The 18,730-nt window shown below is 40.2% G+C and overlaps 1 protein-coding gene across 1 annotated transcript in view; it reads right to left on the reverse strand.

The window, feature by feature from the left end:
* The window catches only part of CAMK4 (calcium/calmodulin-dependent protein kinase IV), a 170,240-nt gene that overhangs the window by 145,966 nt on the left and 5,544 nt on the right, over positions 1-18,730 (reverse strand). Inside the window, exon 3 of the mRNA XM_006755308.2 lies at positions 16,834-16,943. Within this exon, the coding sequence (XP_006755371.1) occupies positions 16,834-16,943 (110 nt within the window). The remainder of the gene's footprint in view (positions 1-16,833; positions 16,944-18,730) is intronic.

The raw sequence follows: 18,730 nt of genomic DNA on the forward strand, positions 1-18,730 counted from the left end.
AGATTGACATGACATGTAAAATCCTGAGATTCCACACATATACAAATGAATGTAAAAACGCATACTTTTTATGATTGCTACATCTGAATTAGCACCAATTTCACCCCCTTTTCCCCTCTCCCTCTCCCGCAGTGCTCGCGGCGGCGCTGGCTAGGGCCGCTCCGAATGCAGGAACTCGGGGAAACACAAGGACCAGAGCAGCAGCATCCTGCGGGCGCAGGAGCCTGGGAGGAGCGCGCGGTGGGACGCTGGCTCCGGGAGTGGCGGGGGGGGCAGGTGGAGCCGGGGGCCCCGCAGGGTGGGGGGAAAGGGACCTGGCTGTGGGAGCAACTCCTCCCTCCTGGAGCGCATCTTGGCGGCCAGCCCGCCCACCTACCCCTAGCTAACCAGCCCTCCCTGGCGTGTACCTCTACCCAAGCCTGTGTTGGTGGTCTGTGTCCGCGCCGACCGGCTCGCCTCGGAGCGGAGTCTTCTGTTGGAACCGATTCCGCGGTGCTGCTGCTGGCGCTGCCTCCCTGGGCGCTGCTGAAGCTCCTGAAGAGGCAGGTACTGGCCGTGCCGCCTTCACTCCCAGGTTCTGAGGGCTAGCAGCAGAAGTGACCCAGAGAATTACAGACCTGAAAGGGCCCTGTGGAAGCCAACCGGTCCCGCCCTCTGCCCTCAGGCAAGAGCTGTCAGCATTCGTGTCAGCGAAGATTGCTCCATTTTAAAGCTCTGTCCTCTTCCCAAGAGATATTGTCCCATCACAAACATTCTGTCCGTCAACCTTCAGGATATTGTTTAAATAGTGGTTAAACATATATCCTGCATATTTCTATCCTTGAACAGTTTCTTTTTAGATTTCAGCAGAGATGAACAGCCAATTAATTATATTTTGCAGGAAATCTTTATATATGAAAACAATTATTACATCCCATCTCATTTCTGGCTAACATACTCCAGGCTCTTTATTTAATGTTACTTCACAGCTGTTAGTGTTAGTCTTTTTTTTCCCCCTGACTTTCCTCCAATATGCATTAAATTCTTCCCAGGATGACCCTGTTCCCAGTAATACCAGTAAACAAGGTCCCATATTTTTCTCTCAGTTGTTGACTTATTGCTTACACTTAGAACTTTTCTGCTATGTTGGTGAATTACCAGCAAAAAAAAAAAAAAAAATTTAACCAACTAGTGGTAGAAATGTAATCCTTAGCTGTTTGGAAATGAAAATCTGTTCCACACACGCATTTTAGTGATGATGACCACGTGCTCAATTTACAAATAGCCTAACAAACAGCAAGTACACCTCAACTAAAAATGCTCAGGACTTTTTACTTTTACTCTTGGGAGAAGGAATTCACTCATCTCCATGTTAGAAGATCAAGTTCATAAACAGAGCAAGCTAATAAAACACCCTAAAGTGAGTTCCAGTCCTCGGTAGGTAAGTTTCCCTTCACTTGCGCTGAACAGTGGAGGGATGGGCATGAAGTGTGGCCAGGCCATTTTAGTCACACATCTTTGAGGCTGGTCCTGAAGTGGCAGTACTGCATGTAGATACTTGTCTGTCGTGAGCAATTCCTTTACAATGTAAGTCCAAAGCAAGCATATCACATTGAAAGATATGATAAGCCTTTTTTTTCTCCTGGCATTTTAAGGAACAATAGCTAGAGAAACACCATTTCATGGTCCAGGGGTGACTGTAGAGTTGCTATTTACTTTCAACATTAGTCATTTGACACCTTTGCTTTATAAAAAGTACTATTAACTGAAGGTTAAAAGAGGGTATTTGGCTTAATGAATGCAGTTTTTCAATTTAAAAATATAAGATGAGGGGACCCTTTCCCCCTCCCCACGTGGGAGTCTGTACTTGTTCTTCAGTAAATCTCCACCTCTGCTATACCACCTTCTGCCCCTGGATTCATTCTTCGACTCCGGTGGGCAAAGAATCCGGGTTCCAGCCCAAAAATTCCGTATCACTAGGATTAAAACATAGAAAACCAGTGTCCAAAGTTTCCGGCCTGCAGTCCCAATGGCCATTGGCAAAGGCTTCTATTTCTGAAAGGAAGGGGGCGACTCCTCCATCTCTGGTTACGGTTGGAATGAGGTCCGTGTGGTCATCCACACACTTGGTCACACAAACCTCCAGTGGCCTCCCTTGCGCTCTACTTCCGGCATCTATTGAACCCTTGGCTTTGTCCATGCCGCACAGTGCACCATGCACCAGGCCGGGCGGTCCTGCAACTTCTCCGGCTCGCCAGTCACGAGGGCCTGGGCTTGAGCTAGATGCACGCCAGGCAACGCTCAGTGCACTCACTGGTCTGTCCTCACAACAGCCGCTGCACCGGAACACGGGCCCTGGGCCCTGCCGATGCCCTTTCTCTCCAGACTCTTCACAAGTCCACTGCCTCCTGCACCGAAGCTGCTGCAGGTCTGCCACGGGGGCTCCAGGCTGTACCGCCTGGCGCTAGGGCCCACCTGTGGGAGGTTTTTGATTACTGCTTTGATTTCATTAGTTGTAATTGGTCTGTTCAGACTTTCTGTTTCTTCTTGATTCACTTTTGGAAGATGGTGTGTTTTTAGGAATAGATCCATTACTTCCAGATTGGCCAATTTGTTGGTATATCAATGTCCGTAATATTTTCTTGTAATTCCTTGTATTTCTGTGGTGTTAAGTGTTACTTTTCCTCTTTCGTTTCTGATTTTATTTGTTTTGTGGGGGGTTTTTGATGTGTCTAATTAAAGGTTTGTCAATCTTGCTTATCTTTATTAAGAACCAGCTCCTGGTTTCATTGATCTTTTGTATTTTTTAAGACTCTATTTTGTTTATTGTTGCTTTGATCTTTGATCTTTATTATTTCCTTCCTCCTACTCACTTTGGGCTTTGTATGTTGTCCTTTCTCTAGTTCCTTCAGGTGTAAGTTTAGATTGTTTGAGATTTTTCTTGTTTCTTGAGGTAGGCCTGTACTGCTCTAACCATGGCCCATAGATTTTGTGTTTATTTTTATTTATCTCAAGGTATCTTTTGATTTCTTCCTTGATCTCATTGTTAACCCATTTTTTTGTTTAGTAACAAGTTATTTTCCTTGATGTGTTTGTGTTTTCTTCAGGTTTTTTTTTTTTAATTCATTTCTAGTGTCATACCATTGTGGTCAGAGAAGATGCTTGATATGATTTCAATATATTATAATTTATTGACACTAATGTTTTGTGTCCTACCATGTGCACTTAAAAAGAATGCATATTCTGCTGCTTTGGGGGTAAAATGCTCTAAAAATATCAATAAAATCCATCTTCTCTAGTGTGTCATTTAAGGCAAAAAATAAAAATAAAAATATAAGATGAAGGTAAGCATTATTTTAAAACAGGTGGAACAGGAATTAAGTCCATGCAATTTATCTTCACTCCTTACAAAATATCATCTAAACTGACCAGAAAAGGAAAAAAGCAGAAAGGAAGAATTCTTAGAATCTAGGAACAAATGAACTACTGACTTAGAAAACTGGGTAGACCTGAAACTCAGATTTGCACTGAGAGAAGACAATAAGAAATCTAATTCTTACCACAGAATTCCAGAAATGCTTGGGAATTAGAGTACCAGATCCTTCTATCACGGAGCAGAGAGTAAGACATTGGTTGAATGTTTTTATACGAAGCTCTTAGACCCCTACATTTCTTCGTTTACTATTCATAGCAGCAAACAAAAACACTTTCCAAACTCTTGGAAAAGGGAGTATACTTAATCTTTGAAAATGTTGAGCAGAAGTGATGTCTTAGATCACAAGGTACAGCTGAGGTCATATTGAAAATAGAGGGATTCATGAAACTCTAACAAACAATGAGACTTCCAGGTGAATTAGGTTCCTAGAATGCTGAAAAGTATGCCTATACCTATCACATGCCTAACCATACAGGGAACCGGAGGGTCAATCCTTGGAAAACCAAACAATCCCAAAGGAGGAGGACCTATGGATACCATTAGAATAACCCCCAACAAAACATTCTAATTTTTGTCAACACGTTAAAGTGAAACCCTTCACTGAACAGGCGCAGGGACTCAGTTTCTACTGAGCTATTTTGTGTCTCACTTAAACATGAATGGACAAGCAAAGAGATATCTGATTAAATATGGACATTGATGGAAAGTTATACTGTTAATATACATTAAAATGTAGGATAAAAATGATGAGAATAGGAAGTGTTTATAGCTTTCAAACAACAAGGTGGGGAGGGAAAAAGGACAAAGAAAGTTTAGTAGACAGAATACAGAAGGCTAAAAAAGAAACACGGCAGCATTATAAATATTTGAAATGGTAGTAGAGCGGATGCTGTGATGCACTGTCAAGGATGTCTCACTCGGGGTTGGCCCTCTCCCTGACAGAAGTTTGCATCCAATTACTCATCCCAGACTCCTTGACTCTGAAGTTCCAGCCCATCTCCAGAGCTCTCTGTGGAACTGGCTGAGACCTCTGGGGAAAATGTACCACCGTTCAACCTCTCCTTCTGCCCAATCCTTCCTTTACTCCCTGTTGCTCCTGATTGCTCCCCAATAAACTTTGTGCATGCATATGTCTATCCTCTCTATCTCAATAAATGTTTCTAAGGGGACCTGACTTCAGATAGTTGGTGCCAAGTGGTCCAAGGAAACAGATTTTAAAGATGGAATTTTGGAGCCAAATCACTCACCTGCTGCCTAAGAATGAAGATCCCATTATTGTTTGTGAATGAAGTATGGTAGCTCATGGCATACTGTGGCAACATATTCTGATTACATATTGTTTCCTAACAAATAATTCCAAAGCACTGTGGCTTAAAATAACTATTCCGTTATTGCTCATGATTCTGTGGGCTCAACTGAGCAGTTCTCCAGCGTCAATGAGGCCGAGGTTACAGTCATCTAGCAGTTTAATTGGGCTTGTTCACATGATTGGGAGCTGCTACTGGCTTCAACTGTGAGATCACCTGGGACTGGTGACCGAGTGCCTACATGTGGGCTTTTCACAGCATGGCAGTTGGGACCCAAAGGGAATATCCCAAGAACAAGAGTTCCCAAGGAGAGGACACTGCATCAAGTAAGGGTTAGGCAAAGAGCATCACATATACCATAATATTATATTGGTCAAAGTGACCCCAAGCAAAGGCCAGATTCAAGGGAAGAGAAAATAGTATATGTGACATATACGTACACATATATGGATGCGGTGAACTTGGGACCATATTAGGAGACTAGCTACTGAGCAGGATAATTGTTTAAAATTTCACTAGGGGTGAACAAAGATGGTAAGGAAAAGCACTAAAAGGGACAATGTCTCAAATCTTCGAAAGGTTGAGGGAAAGTCATAATTATAAGGATAATAGAATCAGATATATTTTGTTGAGTGGAACCAAGCATTGGAGAAATAAACAAGGCAATTAAAATTTATTTTTTAAAAGACTTTAGCACCAGGTTATTTCATAGAAAAATTTTGTCAATCTTTAAATAGCAGATATTTTTCACATTATATATAAACTGTTCCAGAACAGAAAAAAATAATATGAAAAGTTCGATAAGTGATTCCATGAAAATAGCAAAACTCTATTCTCAACAAAGGACAAAAGATATACAAAGAAAGAGAAATAGAATCCAACCTTTTCTCATGGGCATGAATGCCATAATCCTAAAGTAAATATTAACATTTTAAAACCCGGCAGAAAACTAAAGAATGAAACATAATCAAGTAGAAGTTGTCTCTGTTTTAGATACTAGAAAAAATCAGAGAAAACTTGCTTCTCAGATTGAAAAAAAAACTATGATAAATATAGAGGCAGATATTTCCGTGCATTAGGAGATTTAGAAAATAGAGTATTGTTCAGCCAAAGTGGCTCAATGGTTGAGTGTCCACCTATGAACCAGGCCAGCAGAGGTTTAGTGAGGGTTGACCAGGCCAGCAGGGGGGTCAGTTGGGGGCAACCAGGCCCGGGGGGGAGGCAGTTAGGAGTGACCAGGCAGGCAGGCAGGTGAGCAATTAGGAGCCAGTGGTCCAGGATTATGAGAGGGATGTCTGACTGACAGTTTAGGCCTGATCACTAAACTGGCAGTGGGACATTCCCCCAGGGGTCCTGTATTGGAGAGGGTGAAAGCTGGGCTGAGGGGACCCCCCCCCCCATGCACGAGTTTCGTGCATCGGGCCTCTATTACATACAACCCAAATATTGTCACACTGTTTTCAACCTTTTGTTTATGAGATTTGGTTTCTTTTTTTCATGCATCTGAATTAACACATTGTATGCAGGAAACGTATTTATACGTTTTACGAATTTATACGTTCTACCAGTGTAGTAGAGCATGGGACACGTATTAATACTTTTTTTATAGACTAGCGGTAGAATGCGGGTAACGTATAAATACGTAAACTAAAGTTATCATAATTTTACTGAAGGTTGCCATTTGCGCAAAAAAAATTAGCAAAAATGGCCCATGCCACCTGTTAGCACGCGATAAAAACTACCCGCAAACAATGTGTTAATATTGACCTCCTTCTCCCCACCTTAAGTGAGATAGATGGATCTCTGTCAAACCTCTTCTAGTACAGCCATAATTTGCAGTGATCCTACCCAGTTGTTATTCAATTGCTTTATTCACACTAGTTAATTGTCAAATTTCGCTCTGTTCTTTAGTAGGAAAGGGAGAGGAATAATCTTGAAATGTACACTTACAAAAAAGATTCTTCTAATCAAGGGTTTCCCAGAATACCTGGTTAAATATTTGAAAATAAATGCATTTATCATTATTAGCAGATTAAGGGGGGAAATCCATTGATTATATTCAATTATATTTAATGATTCAAAAATTAGCAAGCAGAAAGAGAAACATCCTCAATCTAATAAAGGGTGCTTGTGTGAAATCTAAAGAAAATACCATAGTTCATGGCAAATTATAAGAAGCATTCTGACTAACGGCACAAGAAAAGGATAGCTACCGGGGCAATGTTCAGTGCAACGGAAGCAAGAGAAAGAAATCAGAGGCATCAATCTGAGAAACGGAGAGATAAAGCTAGCACATTTCTTTATGTGCAATATCTGATGAAAAATAGTTCTCATTAAAAAATATAAAATACCTGGCAAATAAATCCAAAAGACTATACATACCTATTTATCTATCTAGCTAGCTAATCTACTCATCCATAGGAAAGAAAGGATGCCCCAGAAGAGCCAAAAAGATTTGACAAAGACTATCCATGAGCAGGATGTCTAAATCATTATGAGGAGCTGTTATGAGGCCTATACTAATTAAACTTGGAGAGCTTAGGAATCCTATATAATAAAGAGCTAATATGCAAATGGTCATCATGCCCTCACGGCATCATGCCATAACTGCTCAGACATTCAACACTGGGGAGAGAGGAATGGGGACCAGCCAGGCTGTGGCCCAAGAGAGGGACAAGCCACCCGCACCATGGTCCCAAATGCCAACGGCTATTCCTGCACCTGTGGCCCAGGAGAGGGACAAGCTGCCTGCCCCGTGGTCCCGGGCACCTGCTGCTATGGCCCAGGCAAAGCCACCCACCCATGGTCCCCAGCGGCTGCAGCTGGCCCGGGTGAAGCCGGCCCCAGTCTTGGGTGCCTGTGGCCAGCCAGAGGGAGAAAAGCCCAGGTCCTGGGTACCTGCGACCAGCCAGAGGAGGAAATCCTGGGTCCCAGGTGTGGGGCAAGACAGAGGTGGTTAGGGGTGATCAGGCTGGCAGGGGATCAGTTAGGGGTGTTCAGGCAGGCAGGCAGAGAGGTTAGGGGCAATCAGGCAGACAGACAGGCAAGCGGTTAGGAGCCAGCGGTCCTGGATTGCAAGAGGCAGTCAGACATCCCCCAAGGGGTCCCGGATTGGAGAGGATGCAGGCCGGGCTGATCCCATGCATGAATTTCGTGTACTGGGCCTTTAGTAGGAGAATAAGTTAATAAAATGGAATAGGGTATATAGGAAGACTCATTGGTATGTAAAAGTTTAATTTATGATTAACTTGACCTTTTAACCAGTGGGAAAAGATTGTGTCTCATTACATTGTAGGAAAGTAGCTATCATATGAAAAGTAAAGCAAAATGCTATCTATCCTTCTTATTATTTACTAAAACAAATTCCAGATGGTTTAAAGCATTAAACATTAAGCAAAAATATAAATATGTTAGTGCCAGGCTGGTATTGTTCAGTGGTTGAGCGTCAGCCCATGAACCAGGAGGTCATGGTTCAATTCCTGGTCAGAGCACATGCTCAGGTATTGGACTTGATCAGCAGTGTGGGGCATGCAGGAGACAGCTGATCAATGATTCTCATCATCGATGTTTTTATCTCTCTCTTCCTCTCTGAAGTCAATTTTTTTAAAAAAAATAAAAAAAAATAAAAAAAATTTTTTTCATAATAAAATTTTGGGGGGAATATTTTTAAAGCCTTGGGTAGCAAAGATTCTCTCAAGTGAGACCCCCCCCCCCACCTAGAAACCATCAAGAGTGCATGACAAATTTTTCTTACAAAGCTTTAAAACTTTTGCATAAGGGGGGGATACAAAAAGGCTAATCTCTCACATGGCAGAGAGAAATTACTGCAACACATTTAGCAGACAAGGTATTAATAACCAGAATGTATAAAGACTGATATAAATAATTTAGGAAAAGGCAAACAGTTCAACACTGAAGTGAGTAAAGGATGCCAGATGGCAATTTTCAAGAAGAGAAACAACATGGATAGTCATTCTCACTGGCAATCGTGTGTGCATGTGTTTCTCACTTATAAGATGGCATAAATTGACAATAATAAGAGGAAACAGGCATATTCATATGCAGTAGCTAGAGGTCTTTATGAGGTTTTTGGAAAGGCAATTATATATTTTCAATCTTAAATTTCTTTGGGCTGGAAATTCTGCTTCCAGCAATACATTTTCAAGAAATATATTCTCAAATGTCCAACAACACACTCAACGCTATTCATAACTTTATTGTATACTAGAGGCCTGGTGCATGAAATTCGTGCACGCGTAGGGTCCCTAGGCCTGGCCAGTGGTCAGGGCCAATTGGGGCCTTCCAGCTGCTGACAGGGGCCTTCCTTCGTTCCACGTCACCCCCGGTAGTCAGTGCGTGTCATAGCAAGTGATTGAACTCCCGGTCTCCCAGTCAAACTCCCGAGGGGACATTTTGCATATTAGCCTTTTATATATATACTTAGAGGCCCAATGCATGAAATTCATGCAAGGGGCTCAGCCTTGGCCCTGGCAGCCCCAGCTTCGTCCAGAAGGATGTCCAGTCTAAATAGCATATTACGCTTTTATTATTTTAGATAGATGTTAGTGTAAAACTGGAAACACTGAAATGCCCATCAATAGGAAAGTAGTGAATGGAATAAAGTGTATGGCATGTATAAAGAATAACTTATACCTATATGGAAAAATTTCCAACCAAGTTATTTTTACTTGATACCCTTTGTGTTAAAAATTAGAAAGCAAATCTATATCCATATATATAAGAAAACATATATGAAGAGAGAATGTGAGAGAGAGAAAGAGAGGGAGAGAAAAGAGACAGACAGAAGGACAGAGAGAGATTGAGGGAGAGAGAAAGAGAGAGAGGAAAGAGAGAGACACATATGTAAATTCATGGGCAGAGACAAGAATGGATATCAGACTCGTAACAGTGGTACCACCTGGGAAAGGAAAGTAAGGAGAAGCATACTACAGGGGTCATTTCAGGTTTGTTCTTAATACTTCTGAATTTTAAAAATCTTTTACAATGAGAAAATATTGATGCATTAGTAGGATAATGAAAAAGACAAAACAATTACAGCAATGTAGTAGCAAAGAATTTTTGTTTTTGGTTCATTGCCACATCTGTTTGTAATGGAGAAACAGCACCCCAGCTTGGCCACTCCATTTATTTTGGTCATTTATTCATCATGCTTTGAGACAGGGCCAAATATTCAGTGAATACAGAGGAAAAGAAGCAGCGTACTTCTCAAACAAATTGTTCAACAAAACAATCTCAAAAGCGTTCACTTTAGATACATATTTACCTACCTTCTGCACTTTCCTCTCCTGGAATCTAGAATTTTCCTTCCTGAAAATTCTAGTTGCTAAGCAACATTTCCTTCTTCTCTGTGGAGCTTGGTTCCCATATTAACTTTTCATCAGCTTGATGTTTCTCTTTCCTCTTAATCATCACACACACACACACACACACACACACACACACACACACACAGTTTTCTACAGTTCTTTCATGCATATGGTGTTTATTCACTCATTTGCTCTGTAAGAAATAAAAGTCTTATCTTTTGTACTATTGCATACTCATAACCAAAAGAATGAAGAGAGGATTCCTCTTACTTCTTCTAAGAGGGTAGCCATCAGAGAGATAGCTTTCCAAAACTAACAAGAGGACTGGTCTAGGGGTTTGAGTTTGGGGATGGAATCCTAGGTCCTACTCATTACTTTAGGGTGATGGCTTTCAGATGGGTAAGGCCTATTATAATTTCATTCAGTAAATACTTATGGAGCTACTATTATGCTCCCTATAATGTACTGGATATTGAGAATGCAGTGGTCAATAGAAACAGTTCCCACCCTCAAGCAGGTTATATACAAAGATGGTAAAATATGAATGTTATGTCTGCCTCTAGTTTATTCAAACTCTGCTCCAGCTTCCAGCTACACCCTAAGCTGGATGATGGTTGTCAAGGAGGAAGAATGTGTAGTAGGGTGTGTGCAAAGCCTTCTGCCCACCTGGGTTCTGAAGAGTGATGGGATACAGAACATGTTCCTCCTTTGTCCAACAGTCTACAAACTAGTTGTGGAAAGGCCTGGAGCAAAAACCTGAGGTCTGGAATTCCTTTTAAGATTTTGGCCTCTGGAGACCCTTGGTCCCTCTGGAGGAGCTACTGGTCTCCTAGGCCCTGGGGAGCGATTGGGAATACATACGTGAGTAATGCTGCTACGGGCAGAGCAGCACATTTCCTTGCTATTGACAAAGACTGCCTGGCTCCATTGCTTCCTAGTAGCGGAAGCATGGGCAAGCTCTTAACTCCTCTTTCATAAAATGGCAATAATAGTACGTAGACCAAAGGGTCATGATAATAGGAATGTTTTAATTTTTATAAATTGCTTAGAACAGGACCTGAAACATAACATAGTCAGAAATATTGATTTTTCTATTTCTTCAGCCTGACACTAATTGTGTAGCTCAGCATGGAAAGAAAGGAGGCTTACTTGGGAAGGAGCCATGCATGTCTGTCATCAACTCACAAGAGTATACAATGCCATCTCTCTTAGCCTTTAGTTGGTTCTGCTGTGTTTGTAGGACCCAGCTAGGTCAACCTGAGCCCTGAAGCCAATAAAAGCCAGTTTTCAAAGGTGCCCATCACCTGATGGAGGAAGAGCAAGCAGAGCTTGTGGCTCCCAGTAAAAAGGTAGCTCCTGGGGATAAGAACTTCCGATGGAAACAGGCCCCACCTTTAATAGCGTCAACAACAACAAAATAAGAGCACTTAAGGACATTTAATCACAGCAGTGAGATATACTTTCTGGAAATGAAAGGCATGGTTTTTAATTTTTTTTTAAATGCAGTGCATTATATGAAGTGAAGAGCAGAATGAGCAGTGCTGAGAACTAAATTATTGTCATGGAAAATCAAAGTATAGAAATGTGTCAAAGGTGTAGCAAAAAATGAAGAGGTAGAAATACTGAAAGAAGAGAGGAGTGATTTGGAGAACACATGAGAGTCCAAATAAGCAAATGATAGATGATTCAGGAGAGAGAGAAATTAAATACCAGGGAAAAATTAAATACCAGGGAAAAATTCCCTGACTTCAAGAAAGATTTGATTCTGCAGGTGTAAAGTACTCACTGAACTTGAGCAGGATTTATTTGTAAAAGACAACTATGCATCCTATATAATAAAAGGATAATATGCAAATTGACCCTAATGCATTACGACTGGGAATGACCAGTTGCTATGAGACTCACTGACCACCAGGGAGCAGGCACTCAATGCAGGAGCTGCCCCCTGGTGGTCAGTGTGCTTCCACAGGGGGAGCACTGCGGAGCCAGAAGCCGGCTCATGGCTGACCAGTGCAGGGGAGTGAGCCTAAGCTGTTAGTCAGACATCCCCTGAGAGGTCCCAAACTGCGAGAGGGCACAGGCCAGACTGAGGGACACCCCCTCCCCCGAGTGCATGAATTTTCGTGCACCAGGCCTCTAGTTTTATGATAAAATGCTTGAATCCTGAAGATAAAAAATAAAACATTATAAGCTTCCACACAGAAATAATTAGTTACAAAGGAAAAGAGAACAGACTGACATCAGATTTCTTGTCTGTGATCCTAGAAGCCAGATGGCATTTAAATAACATCCACAGGCTAGTGAGAGAGAAACTGTGAAGAAATAAACAAGAATTCACAGAAGCTATCAGCACACAACTCTTCTGAAGAGACTACTTAAAAAAATAATATTTAGTCAAATGAGTATTTCAGAACAGAAATCTTAACATAAGCAAAGGTAGAGAAGAAGAGTCATGAGAAATGAACTTTGCAATAAATGGGAAAGTGATTTCAAGTAGTTAAGTGCTTTGAAATATAACGGCATTCTCTAAAATGAGAGTTTAGAACATCAATTTTCAATTGGTGCGCCACAAGGATTTTTAAAATATGCATATCTGACTATTTAGTCAGGGGCACTGATATCTTTTCTCTTAGATTATCAAATTTAAAAATGACTATAGCCAACACAGCAATAGCTGTTTGGTGTGAATAAATCAAAATTATACCAATTTTTTGGAGGGGTCAGATCAGCAAAAAAATAACTTTTTGGTGCACTGCAGAATTTTAGTAACTACCTTTTGTGTGCCACGAGATGGAAAAGTTTGAAAATCATTGGTTTAGAAATAAAGCAGAAAATAATTTCACCAAAGCTTTTGTGCTGAGAATGAGGAGAAAGGGAGAGAAGTAAAAGAATTCTAATCATAGCTTAGGGAGCATAGGAATTAGGGTATTCATCCACCCATCTAATGTTAGGAGAATAGCTGGGGATTACATGTGGCTTGGTCAGGGCAACTATCTCAATTTGGACTGCAGGCAGCTACACAAAACAAGAAATCTAACTAAACAGGGCTGTATTTCTCATGCAACCAAAGTCAGGAGCAGACAGTACAGCAAGTCCACAGTGCCAACGAGGGGCTAAAATAAATGTCCGAATTTTCTCCTCAGTCCTCTTTCTTGTGGCTTTCTCAACATGATCACACGATGGCTGATCCACTTCTGGACTTACCTGCATTTTAAGCAGGTAGAAGAAGGCAAAAGTCAAAAAGTACACGCTGAGTATATATATGATTGTTCTTTCTAAAATCCCACCCAATAAATTTCTTATTGTCTATTATTAGCCAGAGAATGGTCCCCTGACAACTCCTAGTCAAAAGAGAGCATGGCATTTTTAGCTTGCAATACCCATGTCCCCCCAAGAAATCTGCACTCTGATTAGTACAGAAGGGGAGAAGGCTATTGGCTAGATCACTAGCAGTGTCAGCAATGGAAACAGTTCATATTTTCCTTTTGTATCACAACTGAGAATTTTGTTTGAAATTGGAAATTAACCCTTAGTACAATGGAAATATAAAGTTGAACTTTCAAATTAACATGAGGAAAAAAGAGAATAAAGTATAGTTTGATCATACCAAGAAAAACAAAGACAAGAAGGAAACAATGAAATAAAACAGTAAACATTAATATGACAGACAGTATAGAGTTCTTATTTCAAACAGGAAAGGGCCAAATTGTTCCAACTTTGTTTAAAAAACAAAACTACCAGAAAAATGCAAATAGAAAGGATCAGAGTGAAATATGCATATTGAACAAGGTACAACTTAAAAAGACAATCACTACTCAGCCCAAAGGGCCAAATATAATGAGAAAATTTCAAATTTTTAAAGATGATAGGCGCATTCTTATATGCATCGAACAACACAGTAACTAAAACACATAGTGATATAAACTGTTATAACTGTAAAGCTGAAAAAAGTATAGAGGGAGATTTTAACATGTCACGCAGAATTAGGCCGATCTAGTAGAAAAGCTTATTTCCTGGTAGAGTTTTGGGAATGATTATAATTGCAGGCAAGCAAGTATAACACAGGGAAACAACTGCTATGATAGAAGTGAATGCAGTGTATCCCTAACCCAACTTCCTTTCTAGTAGATACTACAGGCACAAAGTTGGTTAAACAAGGATGGTTTTTGCCTTCAAGGAGTTCATGATTAGGAATTTCATTCTGTGATACAGTTTAAAGTCATCTTTTTGTTTCTAAATCTTTTCCTGATTTAAAGTGAAAACTTAACAAGTATATCATCAAAATAACCTGCAATAGCACATGTGGCTTTATTAAATAGAAAATATTTTACCAAAAATTTGATTTATTTTTTAGATCATTGGTATAATCCATTAAGTAGTTTTAATGAAGTAAAAGTCTGAGAAAATACTCATCTAATTAATCTCTTTTTTTTTCTCATTTATAGTATACTAGAGGCCTGGTGCACAAAATTCATGCATGGGGTGTGGCCCCTCAGCCTAGCCTGCACCCTCTCCAATCCAGGACCCCTCAGGGAATGTCCAACTGCTGGCAGTCGGACATCCCTCTCACAATCCAGGACCACTGGTTCCTAACCGCTCACCTGCCTGCCTGCCTGACTGCCCCTCACCACTCTGCCTGCCTGTCTGATCACCCCTAACTGCCTCTGCCTGCTGGCCTGATTGCCCCTAATTGCTCCCCTGCCCGCCTGATTGCCCCTAACTGCACCCCTGCCAGCCTGATTGCCCCTAACCACCTCTGCCTGCCTGCCTGAGCTCGCCACTAACTGCTTGCTCCCCTACTGGCCTGATCACCCCTAACCACCTCTGCCTTGCCAATGCATAAATAAGTGGAACAGAAATGACGTCAGACATCCAGAAGTCGTTTGGTCGATCCGGTCTAATTAGCATATTGCCCTTTTATTAGTGGCTGAGCAGAGCTCCCCCTGTGGGAGCCCACTGACCACCAGTGGGCTCTTGCATTGAGCATCTGCCCCCTGGTGGTCAGTGTGTGTCATAGTGACCAGTCATTCCCAGTCTTTCTGCTGTTAGGGTCAATTTGCATATTACCCTTTTATTATATAGGATGAGTGTAGGCCCTGGCTGGTAGCTCAGTTGGTTAGAGCATTGTCCTTATATGACACTGTTGAAAGTTCAATACCTGGTCAGGGCACATACATGAATCAACCAATGAATGCATAAATAAGTGGAACAGAAAATTGATGTTTCTTTCTCTCTTCTCTCTTCTCTCTCTCTTCCTCTCTCTCTCTCTCTCTCTCCCCTTTATCTCTTTCTAAAAAAACATCAATAAAAATTTCCTATAGTATATGAGTATATAGGGACAGGTGTTCACAGGTCTAAAACAATCACTGTTCCAAGACGAGAATGTTGATAAGTTCCATTTGCTGCTGTAATGATCTGTTCGACTGACAGGTCCTGAGGGCCTCCCGAGATTGTGAGTTCATCACTTAAGTCACCCACAGTTCCTTTATCCTCTCAATACAGTTGACAACTTCCCTAATATGCACTTCTAATGCTCCTTTTTCCTCCAAATTTAACTACTTTCAGTCTTTTTAACTTACTCTGATGTATAGTTCTGAAGTGTACTGAATCATAACTTGAATATGTAATTATTACTGGAGTATATTCAGACCTTGAATTTTACAGAAAACAGTGAATTACATAATCCCCCCTTTTAAAAAATCCAGTGCCTTGATAAAATGCCAACAAAGAAAAATGCTTATGAGAAATATACACAAAACTACTTACAAAAACCTGTAAATGCAGCAATTAGACACAAACTTTTAAAAATCTAATGTTCTGTTACGTAAGACTCTGAATTTTAGATCTTGCATTATTTCCTTCTGATTGCCCCCTTCTTACAGCTTAGTGAATGCTGAGCATTAAAATTCACTTAGCCGTCTTTCAAACCATTGCTAGAAGTATTCATTCTTTGAGCCTGACCCAGGCAAGCTTATAAGTGAGCTCCACTGCATTGATTTTCAGTGAAGTCTGTCCCACATGTAGGGAGAATTCAGCAGATCTGTGGGGCCATTTTGGGTCATCATAGTGACAGGTGGGGGGATGTTAAGGGGTTTGCAACGCCAGGAACAGACACACACATTGAAGGGCTGCTTCACATGAGCACAACTTCCAATAGTCTGTCAGATGATTATGTAACTGAAAGACCAATTTGGAATTCGCTGAACACAAAGTATTTGACATATAAACACATTTAAAACCTTTAAAATGTAATCACAAAGTGTATTCTCATGGTTTTTTTTTCCCCTAAAGTTACATTCATTTTTATTTTTTATTTTTTTACATTCACTTCTATTTCTTTTATTTATTTTTTCAATGTAAAAAGATTTAAATGAAATTGAGAAGGAAAAATAGTGTTTCATACACAAACATTTAGATTTCCTGATAACATTTTTACTAAAACTTAGCTATGGTTTAAACTTCTGAAGGCTGTTTCCAATAACAAAATGAGGAATGGTCCTATTAATACCACTGTGGGAAGATCGCATGGTTTAACGGAGAGGACGGATATTTCACAAAGGGAAGTGTTATTTGGACTAATGGGTAGGTGGAAACATCTCTTCTAGTTCTTTCTTTAGCAGACTGTGGTAACAAATGGTACTCAAATGCAGAGGCATCTGTTAGAGCAAGTTTTCTTTGCAGAATGTCGATAATTTTGTGTACTTCTAATTCCTCTCTGTCTTGAACTTCTGAGCCTCACAAAATTAAAATTACTCATTAGGAGAAAAATCAATTAAAATCAAACCTTAGGTCGTGTTCCACAAGTTTACGGTGGACCAGCCTGGGAGAGCCAGTGGCTGGGGCGCCTCCAGGGACCTCCACTTCAGCGACAGCCTCGGCCTTGCAAAACCTACTCTGAGGTAGACAAGTACAGATTCTGTAAGGTAAGGCATAATCACTACTAACAATCAAGAGGATTTTCCCAAAACTTTTAATAATGAACAAAGATCACTTGCGAAAAAGGATGAAAAACAAACAGAAATTTTCAGTAACTAGCCCTTTATGTCTTAAAGAAACCTCATACTAAAAAAAAAAATTTAATCACTTCATGTTTTAAATTGTTATTATGTATACATTATTTAAAATGAAAATATCCCTCCCGACCTTAGAAAATTAGAATTGCAACTCAAAAAAAAAATTTTTTTTTGTCTATTGGATATTTTTTTGCCATCTACATTAATAAACTTACAAAATTTGCACACCTTTGTCTTGCCTTATAAACATAATGAATGTATCAGTCAGGGTCCAGTTGTGAAAACAGAAATCACACAGTTATTTTATCAGAGTAAATTTAATGTAAGGAATTGGTTGAAGAGTTATTGAATGATTGAAAGGTAAAAGGAAACGATATAAGAATTTTAGAAAGCGCTCCTCTCTCTACGGCTGGAGGAGCCCAGGTTGAGGTTATTGAAACTGACCAGCTGGTGCTGGTATTCTAGGAGCTCAGAAGAGGGATCTTCATAGCTGGGACTCAGATATTTGAGGAAAGGCCACAGAGTGGGCAGCTGCAAGCTGGTGTCGCTTTGTGAGGAGGCAAATAAGATGGTTCTGCAAGTGCTGGAAATAAACTGCCACTACCAGGATGGAAAACCATTGCTGTGGTGACACTGATATGAGCAGGAGGTAGAACTAGAAGGAGCAAGTCTCCTTTCCTGCCTCTTCTTTTGCCATCTGCCTCTTGTGCCCATTTTTAGCAGGGAGCCAGATGGCAATGAGGCAATGCAGTTTCCAAAATTCCAGCCCCAGGATCATAGAGAAGAGTAGAGAAGGGTTTGAAGCCAAGAGATAAAAGCTAATAAACAGGGAGAATCAGGAATTATACTTTTACATTTTAATGGACATGCATATTGAAAAATTTAAGAATGAATTAAGGTTTTAACTCTTCATTATTCTTCCACTATACCAAATGAAATCCCCTGAAAATTAAAATTGCAATTAAATGTTTTCATTAATATGACATTAATGAACTCATAAATGTGATGCCTTTTCCTTGCTGTGTAACAAATAATGAATTACTTATGCCATAATTTTATTCAAGTTGCCAGTGATATCCTAAACTATCTTAAATCTTGGTTTATAACAGTGTTAGAATTCTTTGATTAAATTAATCTTGCAATTTGTCTCTACATGTCAATCTGCAAGCTTTTTCTTCAAATATGATTTTCTTCAAATATTAGTATTATATATGAAAATAATATAAAAATTATAACATGCAATAACATAATTTTGGACCAATTAGGAAATGGTCTTTAAAAATAGAAATATGTAAGTTTTTATTTCCAACTTTGATTCTAAAATATATACTTTTTTTTTTCAGTCAAGCCTTACACTTTGGAATAAATAAAAATAACAATATTTATGGAATAGCTACTTTGTACCAAATGCTGCCATGATGAATACATAGATAATTTTCATTACAAATGTTTGAGGGAGATACTATATTACTATTTTATAATTAAAGGAACTGAGAATCTAAGAGCATAAATAATTTCATTAAGATTACATGATTAGCCGAAACCGGTTTGGCTCAGTGGATAGAGCGTCGGCCTGCGGACTGGAAGGTCCCAGGTTTGATTCCGGTCAAGGGCATGTACCTGGGTTGCGGGCACATCCCCAGTGGGAGATGTGCAGGAGGCAGTCGA

This window comes from Myotis davidii, unplaced genomic scaffold (assembly GCF_000327345.1).
Source record: "Myotis davidii unplaced genomic scaffold, ASM32734v1 scaffold130, whole genome shotgun sequence".
NCBI classification, from domain to species: domain Eukaryota; kingdom Metazoa; phylum Chordata; class Mammalia; order Chiroptera; family Vespertilionidae; genus Myotis; species Myotis davidii.